Raw genomic sequence first — 9,835 nt, forward strand, 5'->3', positions numbered from 1 at the left:
AATGGGATCCTCAGCTTCCATCCTGACTGCCAAAAAAAAAGGCCTTTTTATTTATTTATTTTCTGTCTTTTCTAGAGCCGCTCCCGCGGCATATGGAGGTTCCCAGGCTAGGGGTCTAATCGGAGCTGTAGCCACCAGCCTACACCAGAGCCACAGCAATGCAGGATCTGAGCCGCGTCTGCAACGTACACCACAGCTCACGGCAACACCGGATCCTTAACCCACTGAGCGAGGCCAGGGATCAAACCCGAAACCTCGTGGTTCCTAGTCAGATTCATTAACCACTGAGCCACAACAGGAACTCCAAAAAGGCCTTTTTACAGGCTCTCACTATTTATTGATCATGGTGATATGAACATGACAAAATTACAACAGTTCAAAAAGTTTCTAGGTTTTTTACCTCCTGGCTCTTTTCCTCACCATCCTTCCCCCACCCCCCACCCCATTTTTAGTGAAGCCTAGAAGATGCTGCCTTTTTTTTTCCTCCTTTTTTTTCAATGCTGACCTGAGAACCACTCTTTCCAAGGGTCAAGCCTAGATTAATCTTGGCCTTCAATACTACACCATCCTCCTCTGTGGTTTTAGAATAATAAAAAATGGTGTTATAGGTTAAATATGCACATAGTTTATAGTAGACTTACAGTGTGATCTTGGCAAGTTTATTAACTTCAGTTTTCTAATCTCTACACAAAACATTCATACACATATAAAAGGCCTTGCCCAGTGTATACACAGCAGAATATAAGGTGCTACTTCTCTCTAGGTCAACGAATGCAGAAACAGGACATAAGAGATTCTTCAGATGCCAGCCTTGAAACCTCTCAATGTGATTTCAGATCACTATTATGGATTTGAGAAATAAGGACCCAGTAAAATCCTTTAACACTCTCAGATTTTAGAGATGTCAACCAGATAAAAACTAGAAGGCTCACAGCCACTGCCCCGCACAGTGAACACCAAAAAAAGAAACAGGCAACTCTTCTGTATCCCAAGCAGAAGTTTTGGCTCAGCTTCCCTTTTGGTGGGCTCCATGTGTCTCCTGTGAACCAAACGAGGAGGAAGAACCACCTCTACTGAGATGAGAATCAAGACTGGAATTGGAGTTAATGGGGCAACTCTTCATTGTGCTTGCACCTGGGCTGGAGCAGGATCCTGAACCTCTCGAGGGCGCAGGCCGCCCAACGTTGTCGGTTTGTTGGTGAAGGGGTGCCACTGGCCCTGGATGCTAGGGCTGTCCGTGTGGAAGGGCTTGCGGATGCGGATCACGTCCAATCCCGACTGGTCCGCCAGTTTCTGCACCAGTGCGGCGATCTCCTCGACCGACTTGCAATGGATGCTCTCCTCGCGCACAGCCCCGTTAACTGGCCGAAGGGAGGTGGGGTAAGAGGAAGCGGGTCAGGGGTGAGACGAACTGCATGCGAGCGGGCCGAACCCCCCGATACCGCCCTCCAACCCTAGCCCGGCCCCACTCACGGTACTCGGCCACTACTCTGGGCACACAGCACGGCCGCGGATTCACGTATATTACGACCCCCGGGTTCCGGCGGGCGAAGTCGGTCACCTCCCGTTCCACAAACTCCCTGGGGAACCCGAAAAGGGTGAGCAAGGTAACCCCCGACCCGGGACGACCTCTGCCGGGAGTCGCACCCCCGCGCCCTTCCTGGCTCACCTGGCACCGCGGGAAGAGGGCGCGTCACGGCTAAGGCTAAAGCTGAGACGCTGCAGCTGCTGCACGTAACGACCCAGCCCGTTGTGCAGGACACTGGTCAAGAAGCGGCTCGCGGTCCCTCGCGCCGTCATGGCCGTAGCTCCCGGGCAGCCGGCCGGGCTATCGCGGAGTGGGGGCGGGACTAACACGAGGCTTCCGCTTCCGGGAACACGTGTGCCACGGCAGTTTTGCTTCCGAGGTCATAGCGAGTGGCGCGCACGACCGACCCACGTTGAGGGCGATAGGGGCTAGAAGAGAATGGTGACGCGGAACCGGCGTCCGGAGTGGTGGATCTCCTAGCAGTGGAGCTGGGGAAACCCACCCGGCGGAAGCGAGGCGGGCGTCCCTCTGCGCGCGGAGCTCGGCGAGAGCGGTGGAGTGGTGCTCAGGTCGCCTGGAGTCCCCTTGAGGAAAGGAGCCTTTACCATAGGCTCGTAGGGGGCCCAGAGCAGAGGGACTACAGAAGGGACACAGGTGGCCGCAGAGATGAGGACGAGGAGGAGAGGCCGCAGAGGGGTGGTAGTGGCGAGGAGGTGATCTAGAGAAACCGTCTTGGCGAGGGCCCGCGCGGAGAGTTTCGGAGGTGAGGCGACGGGGGCGGGGAGAAACTGTGGCGGACCGAAGAGGTAGGGAGCCGACCAGAGCGACACGGACGTGAAAGGGTCGCGTGCTCGAGGATAGATGTGAAGTGGCAATGTAGAGGAACTGAAGAGAATTTAGAGGGAAAAGAGAACTGAGTGGAGAATACCTAGAATCTGACCTAGTGAGGGCACCTGAACCAGGCACCTGAGGCATTTCAGTTACTATCTACGTTTGACTAGGAATGTGGGTCCTCCTCCGAAGTGGGTACCCGCTCCGTATCCTGCTGCCCCTGCGTGGGGCGTGGATGGGTCGGAGGGGCCTGCCCCGAAGCTTGGCCCCAGGCCCTCCTCGAAGACGGTACAGGAAGGAGGCTCTCCCTGCCTTGGAGGTACCAGTGTTGCCTGTAACTGCAGCTGAAATCCGCCAATATTTGCGGGCACGTGGAATCCCCTTCCAGGATGGGCACAGCTGTCTGCGGGCACCCAGCCCCTTTGTGGGGGCCTCAAAACTCAAGGACCAGAGTGGTGCTGCCACTTCCTTCAGCCTCTTCATTGATAAGACCACAGGCCGCTTTCTCTGCATGACCAGCCTAGCAGAGGGGAGCTGGGAAGACTTCCAGGCCAGCGTGGAGGGGCGAGGGGATGGGGCCAGAGAAGGAGTCCTGCTTGGTGAGGCCTCAGACGCTGAGGACACTGAGGAGGTCCGGAGGATCTGGGACCGAGCCATACCTCTCTGGGAGCTGCCTGAACCGGAGGAGGCCCAGCTGGTTCGTGTGATGTTTGGCCTCACCAAAGTGACAGACGACACACTCAAGCGTTTCAGTGTGCGCTATCTGCGGGCTGCTCGCAGCCTCGTCTTCCCTTGGTTCTCCCCTGGAGGTTTGGGATTACGAGGCCTGAAGCTGCTGGGGGCTGAAGGCCAGGGTGATGGAGTACATTATGTGGAGACCACCATTCCCCGGCCTGGTGCCTACCACAACCTGTTTGGGTTACCACTGATCAGTCGTCGAGATGTTGAGTTGGTACTGACGAGTCGTGAGCTGGACAGCCTGGCCTTGAACCAGTCCACAGGGTTGCCCACCCTTGCCCTGCCCCGAGGAACAGCCTGCTTACCCCCTGCCTTGCTTCCTTACCTGGAACAGTTCCGACGCGTTGTTCTCTGGCTGGGGGATGATCTTCGGTCCTGGGAAGCTGCCAAGTTGTTTGCCCGAAAACTGAACCCCAAGCGATGCTCCTTGGTGCGGCCTGGGGACCAGCAGCCTTCTCCCCTGGAGGCTCTGAACCAAGGCTTAAATCTTTCTCGTATTCTGCGTACTGCCCTGCCTGCCTGGCACAAGTCTATTGTGTCTTTTCGGCAGCTTCGGGAGGAGGTGCTAGGAGAACTGTCAAATGTCGAGCAGGCAGCTGGAGTTCGCTGGAGCCGCTTCCCAGATCTCAATCGTCTCTTGAAGGGACATCGGAAGGGAGAGCTGACGGTCTTCACAGGTGATTCTTTGGGAAATCACTGCTTGGATAGGGTTGGGGACAGAGGATCAGATGACTAAAGCTTGCGTGTTTGGGCCACAGTAAATGCTGGAAAGGGGTCTTCCCCTCCCAGCTGTGAAGCTCTGTGCATGTCTTCATTTCAAGTGTAGAGCTTCTTCCCTCACCCAGGTCTGTTCAACACCCCCTGCAGGGCCAACAGGCAGTGGAAAGACAACCTTCATCAGTGAGTATGCCCTGGATTTGTGTACCCAGGGGGTGAACACACTATGGGGTAGCTTTGAGATCAGCAACGTGAGACTGGCCCGGGTCATGCTGACACAGTTCGCTGTGGGACGGCTGGAAGAGCAACTGGACAAATACGATGAGTGGGCTGACCGATTTGAGGACCTGCCCCTCTATTTCATGACCTTCCATGGGCAACAGAGCATCAGGTGAGTTTCCCAGGCTGGGGGTTTTCAAAGAATGGGAACATGAGAGAACAAGCTCCTAACAGAGTTTTCTGACTAGAGTAGTTTGGAGACTCCTCGTAACTGACTCTTGAATTCATTGCCTCGTCCTCTTCCCAGAACTGTAATAGACACAATGCAACACGCCGTCTACGTTTATGATATCTGCCATGTGGTCATCGACAACCTGCAGTTCATGATGGGTCATGAGCAGCTGTCAACAGACAGGTAACCTCCTCTTGTCCGGCTGTAACCCACTTGAACACACATGTCTTCTCAGGCAGCTGGCCTCTAGGCGTACACACTGTATTCTTATTTCCTCGCACATGTGGAGGCACATACCACCCGTGTGTATTTCTGTCTCTATAGAGGGGTGGCGTATGGCAGTGGGCAGTGTGAACAGGGATTTAAGTGTGAGTCTTTGGGTAGAGGGAAGTAGAGTGAGGCTGCAGTGGTTTGTGGGGAGATGTGAACGAACCAGGAGTAGGTATTTATTCTTCTTGTCTTTCTGTGACTGGTAACCTCTTTGCTTTGTTGGGGTCGGGCAGGATTGCAGCTCAAGACTATATTGTCGGGGCCTTTCGGAAGTTTGCAACAGACAGTAGCTGCCATGTGACGCTGGTCATTCACCCCCGGAAGGAGGATGATGATAAGGAGCTACAGACAGCATCCATTTTTGGCTCAGCCAAAGTAAGTCTCCTTTGGAGAAGCTCAAGCTATGACGAGTAGAGGGGGCATGTGTGACCAGGGACAGCCCTCATTGGTCTTAAATTATCTTGACTGTCCATCTGGAATGGCCGGAAGCAGCAGCCTCGGCTCATGACAGGAGGAATACATGTACTAGGAATACAAAGGCTGATGATAGTTGGTCCTTTGCCTTCCTTGCCCTCCAAGAATTCACATCCTCTATCAGGAAAAAGAATGAGACAGTGATTACAACTCAGTCTGATAAGGGCTATGATAGGCAGCACAGGTGTTCTAGGGAGAAAAGAGAGAAGGCATCTGAGTCACCCAGAAACATCTGGAGAGACTTTAGAGGAGCTGTCAACAAAAATTGGGTTGGGTTTTGGCAGACAGTAGGTGTTAAATAAGCAAATAAACGGGAGGCCTTCTGAGCAGCAGGATCACCCTGATCCTGGAGCTTCCAGTGGTACACTGGGTGCCTATCACATGCCAGGCCTGGGCTGGGCACAGGGAGTACAGGGCACGGAGCACAAACTATGTGCCATGATGGAACAGGGGAAGAGAATAGCACAAAAGTGGAAGGGTGGCAGTGCCTTCTTTATTTACAAGGCTCAAGAATGGTCTCTCTGATGACGTATGACATTTAGACCAGCACCCAAATGATAAGAAACTTGGATTGAGTAAGGTGGTGAGCTGTGGAGCCAGAAGTATTAGCAGCAGAGGGAAAAGCATGTATAATATCCGGGACAGCAGCAGAGTTGTCAAGGAACCAAAATACTCCAGTGGCCCCGGCATTGCGGTCAGTAGTTCAGAGAGCTTTGGTGATGGGGGAAGTAGTTTTCCCTTCCCCCATTCTTTTTTTTCTTTTTTTTTTTTTTTTTTTTTTGTCTTTTTAGGGCCATACCCACAGCATATGGAGGTTCCTAGGCTACAGGTTTGAATCGGAGCTGTAGCCACCAGCCTACACCACAGACACAGTGACACCAGATCCAAGCTCCATCTGCAACCTGCACCACAACCCAACGGATGGCAACGCTGGATCCTTAACCCACTGAGCGAGGGATTGAGCCTGCATCCCCATGGATGCTAGTCAGATTCATTTCCACTGAGCCACAATGGGAACTCCCCCTTCCCCCATTCTTGCTGTTCCTCCCTGCTCCCTCAACCTTCCTTTGTGCTTCTCTCATATGTCTTCTCACTGCTCCTTCCCCCCTCTGCCTCTTATCCAACAGGCAAGCCAGGAAGCAGATAACGTTCTGATCCTGCAAGACAGAAAGCTGGTAACTGGACCAGGGAAACGGTATCTGCAGGTATCCAAGAACCGCTTTGATGGAGATGTAGGCGTTTTCCCACTTGAATTCAACAAAAGCTCTCTTACCTTCTCCATACCACCAAAGAGCAAGGCTCGGCTCAAGAAGATCAAGGATGACAATGGTTTAGCGGCAAAAAAGCCCTCTTCTGGCAAAAAGGGGGCTATGCCCCAGATCTCTGAGACTTGCTCAGACCAGGCTCCCAAACCCTACCAGCCAGACCTCACCAAGCCTTCAAGGTGAAGGCATTGCAGAGCTGGACACTGAAACAAGTCTGGCAGGACGGGCTTGAGTAGAGACTCTTGGTCCTCTGCTAAGGCTGCCTCTGTCCTAGAGTCAGAACTATAGGCCCTTCTCAGTCTGAGGGGTATAGCCTCGGGCAAGGTTCCATGGCAAGAGAATTCAGTTTAGCAAATTTTGAGAACCTACTTTGTGCTGGGCTTTATTCTAGGTCCTGGGACTATAGCACTGATAAGACATAGGAGGTCCCTGCTTCTGTGGGACCTGTAGTGTGGTAGAAGAGACAAGACAAGCAGTGAACAAATATATCTGAAACATAATCTTAGATAGTGAAAAATGTTTTAAAGGAAAAAATACAGTAATGTGATAGTGCTTATAGGCTGGTTTAGATTAAGATCTAAAATCTCTCTGAGCATAGGATGTTGTAGCTGGGGACTATGAAGAACTAGGATTGAGCCATATGAACATCTGGAGAAAGAGGAATCCTAGCAGAGGGAAAAGCAAATACAAAGACCCTAAAGTGGGAATGAGCTAGTTGAGTTCAAAGCAGTGGGGTCAGGGAGTCCCCATTGTGACTCAGTGGGTTAAGAACCTGATGTAGGAGTTCCTGTTATGGCACAGTGGTTAATGAACCTGACTGTTATCCATGAGAATGAAGGTTTAATCCCTGGCCTTGCTCAGTGGGCTAAGGATCTGGCATTGCTGTGGCTGTGGTGTAGGAGGGCGGCTGCAGCTCCAGTTGGACCCCTAGCCTGGGAAACTCCATATGCCATGGGTGCAGCCCTAAAGAGACCAAAAAAAAAAAAAAAAAACCCAAAAAACTAACACAGTGTCTGTGAGGATGCAGGTTCAATCCCTGATCTCACTGGAGTGGGTTAAGGATCTGGCGTTGCCATGGCTGTGGCTGTGGCATAGGCCAGCAGCTGTAGCTCAGATTTAACCTCAGGAACTTCCATAAGCAACCTAAAAAGAAAAAGAAAAAAAAAACAAAAACAGTGGGGTCAGCCCCCTGAACTTGCAGGGGAATAGTGGACTTCTGCAAAAAGCCTCTAGCCCGGGCTTGTAGAGGCAAAGGGCTGCATGGTGGGTATCAGACTGGAGCCTACCACGAGGTGGTGCTTACTGCCACTGGATCTAGGTGCTTGGCAGTTATGCTACCAGGGCCACAAAGAGGGAAGTCTTGGCTAGAGAGCCATGGAAGGAAGCTGTGAGCCCAGAGTGCCTGCCACCCTGATGCTCAGTCTATGGTATCTGCCTCAGATTGCTGGAGTGGATGCAATCATGACTTTTTGTAGAGCCTTTTCCAGTTTTATTGAAAAAAAAAAAAAAAAATTGCCTTTGTTGCTGTGCATTTTTTTGTTTGTCCACCAGATGTCTCCCCAGTTTTTAACTGGATTTTCTCACTTTGAACTGGATGGGTCCCCTACCCCACCCCATCTGAGCTATGGGCTCCCAAGAAAGCAGGGGCATTAAAGGGTCTTCATGCATACACCCCCTTACACCTCTTCATGGCCTGGGGAAGACAGGATGGTGCCTCTTTATCCCTATCGTCTGTGAGGATCTCTGTGTGATCCCTGGCAGAGGTGTGGGTCACTGGGCCCCATGCCTAGGCCTTGCTGGACCAGCTGGCGCTCTATGACATGAGCCACTCATTGGCCTCTCTCATTGTGAACTCTGGCTCAGCATATTCTTATCCCCCCTACCCCCCATTTTCCTCTTCTTGCATCCTCTCAGCGTTTATGTTAATGTGTGTCAGGACTGGGGCTCCTGTTTAAAAATGCAGAACCTAGGCCCTGCTGTCTCCCCATTCCTCACACGCACAGGCATTTCTAATTCTGGAGGTTTCAGGAGATGTACAGGACTCCTCATGTGTAAGAAGTCCTGAAAGAAATTAGACGATAATTTATCCAGAGACCCTGACAAATATTCCTAAATAATGACACTTTTCCATTTCATTTCCTCTGATATCCCGAAGTGCCCGTTTCCTTTTAGATTTGCCTGCAGAAGTGGTGAGAATGCAAGCTGTTTTAAAGGGGCTGGGGAGAAACCTTTTGTAGAGGGGGTTGGGGGAGGTTTCCTGCTCCCTGGAAGCAGGGCTGCCTTATCAAGGTCTCCCTGTAACCTGAGAGGAGGCTCTGGACCCCTGTGGGATGGATGGTCTGGGGTCTCTGGTCTGTGGTGTGTGAGAACTGTGACTGCAGTTGTCTTCTGAAACAGACCCTGGAGCAAAGCCATTCCCTGGGGGGGAGGGGGGAGATCCTCCAGGGCCTCCCTTCTTGGGGGTCTCTCCCAGACTGGCTGGAGCCAGCTCTCCTAATCCCACAGTAATCATTCCCAGCCGCTGGCTGGTCTAGGCCTCATCCAGGGGCTACAACACTGAACATCAGCCATGCCTTCCAGATGCACCCCACCAGATCAATGCTACCTAGAAAGGTGTTGGTCTGGTCTCCCTAGAATGCCTGGTGTGTTCTCAGGAAATACTTTAGGAGTTTCCATTAGGGAACTTTTGCGAGGTGTCTGTGTGAACTGGCTATAGAGGAATAGATACACACTTGCCCGGCTTGCCCCACCCTCCTAGCAGACACCACCACACTGCACAAACCAGCTCGGGGGAGGGGAAGCTAATTCTCCCCCAGCCCCACCCCGTACACAAGCACATTCCATTCCACACCTGTCTTAAGCTCCTAGCATCAGAATTAGCCAGAAGTATGTTCCGGAGTAACTGCAGCCTAGAAAGTGGCAGGTAATCCCTAGTTCCTGGGTAAGGTCCCTGGGACTCCCTGTCCCTGTACTCAGCCAAAGTGGATTGAGGCAAATCACCTGGGCTAGAACCAGCATTCCATGTGCCCAGTTGGACATTTAGAACCTTCCTGAGAGCTGAGGAAGAGCCTGACAGAACAGGGTCCCTGGATCTGCAGCGCTGTCTGCTGTCTTCAGACTCATTGTCACACTTAGCTGTGTGGGGGCAGCTTTGGTTCTCCATCTTGCATTTGAGAAGGGACTAAACTCACAAGACTCCGGCTACCCAGGGCTCAGGCTGCAAATACAGCCCAGATACCTGTAGACAGCACAGTCTGCCCTCACAAAGGCCACTTTGGGTGCCATGGAGGGAGGGAGCCCTTGGTTCCTCCCTGCAGTACAGGTCAACTTCCTGTTTGTGCCTGTGGGTGGAACTTTTACGAGTCTAGGAGAAGCGTGGCCATACTCTGTGGGGGCCCAAACCGGCAGGCCGGCTCACCTGGGCCGACACCTACTCGGGGAGGGGGAGGTGCTGGTCCTCAAGGGCAGCCCCAACGCCGAGGTGTGTGTGTGTGAGGAAGGCGGGGTCTGTTTTGGTGAAACCCGAGCCTTCTTTGTCTGCTTCCCAGGGGTTTTCCCCAT

General features: G+C 52.5%; 2 protein-coding genes across 2 annotated transcripts; one reads left to right on the forward strand and one right to left on the reverse strand.

Annotated features, from left to right (window-relative positions):
* Positions 88–7,794, forward strand: TWNK (twinkle mtDNA helicase). Its single transcript, XM_003483540.4, has 5 exons — positions 88–3,774; positions 3,965–4,205; positions 4,341–4,448; positions 4,769–4,910; positions 6,137–7,794. Exons 1-5 carry the CDS (start codon positions 2,532–2,534, stop codon positions 6,455–6,457), a joined length of 2,055 nt encoding a protein of 684 aa, XP_003483588.2. The 5' UTR covers positions 88–2,531; the 3' UTR covers positions 6,458–7,794.
* On the reverse strand, positions 303–1,851 carry MRPL43 (mitochondrial ribosomal protein L43). The gene is made up of 3 exons (XM_003483541.4): positions 1,670–1,851; positions 1,474–1,580; positions 303–1,361 (listed from the first exon to the last, which is right to left on the reverse strand). Exons 1-3 carry the CDS (start codon positions 1,798–1,800, stop codon positions 1,120–1,122), a joined length of 480 nt encoding a protein of 159 aa, XP_003483589.1. The 5' UTR covers positions 1,801–1,851; the 3' UTR covers positions 303–1,119.

The sequence above is a fragment of the Sus scrofa genome, chromosome 14, assembly GCF_000003025.6.
Source record: "Sus scrofa isolate TJ Tabasco breed Duroc chromosome 14, Sscrofa11.1, whole genome shotgun sequence".
Lineage (NCBI taxonomy): Eukaryota > Metazoa > Chordata > Mammalia > Artiodactyla > Suidae > Sus > Sus scrofa.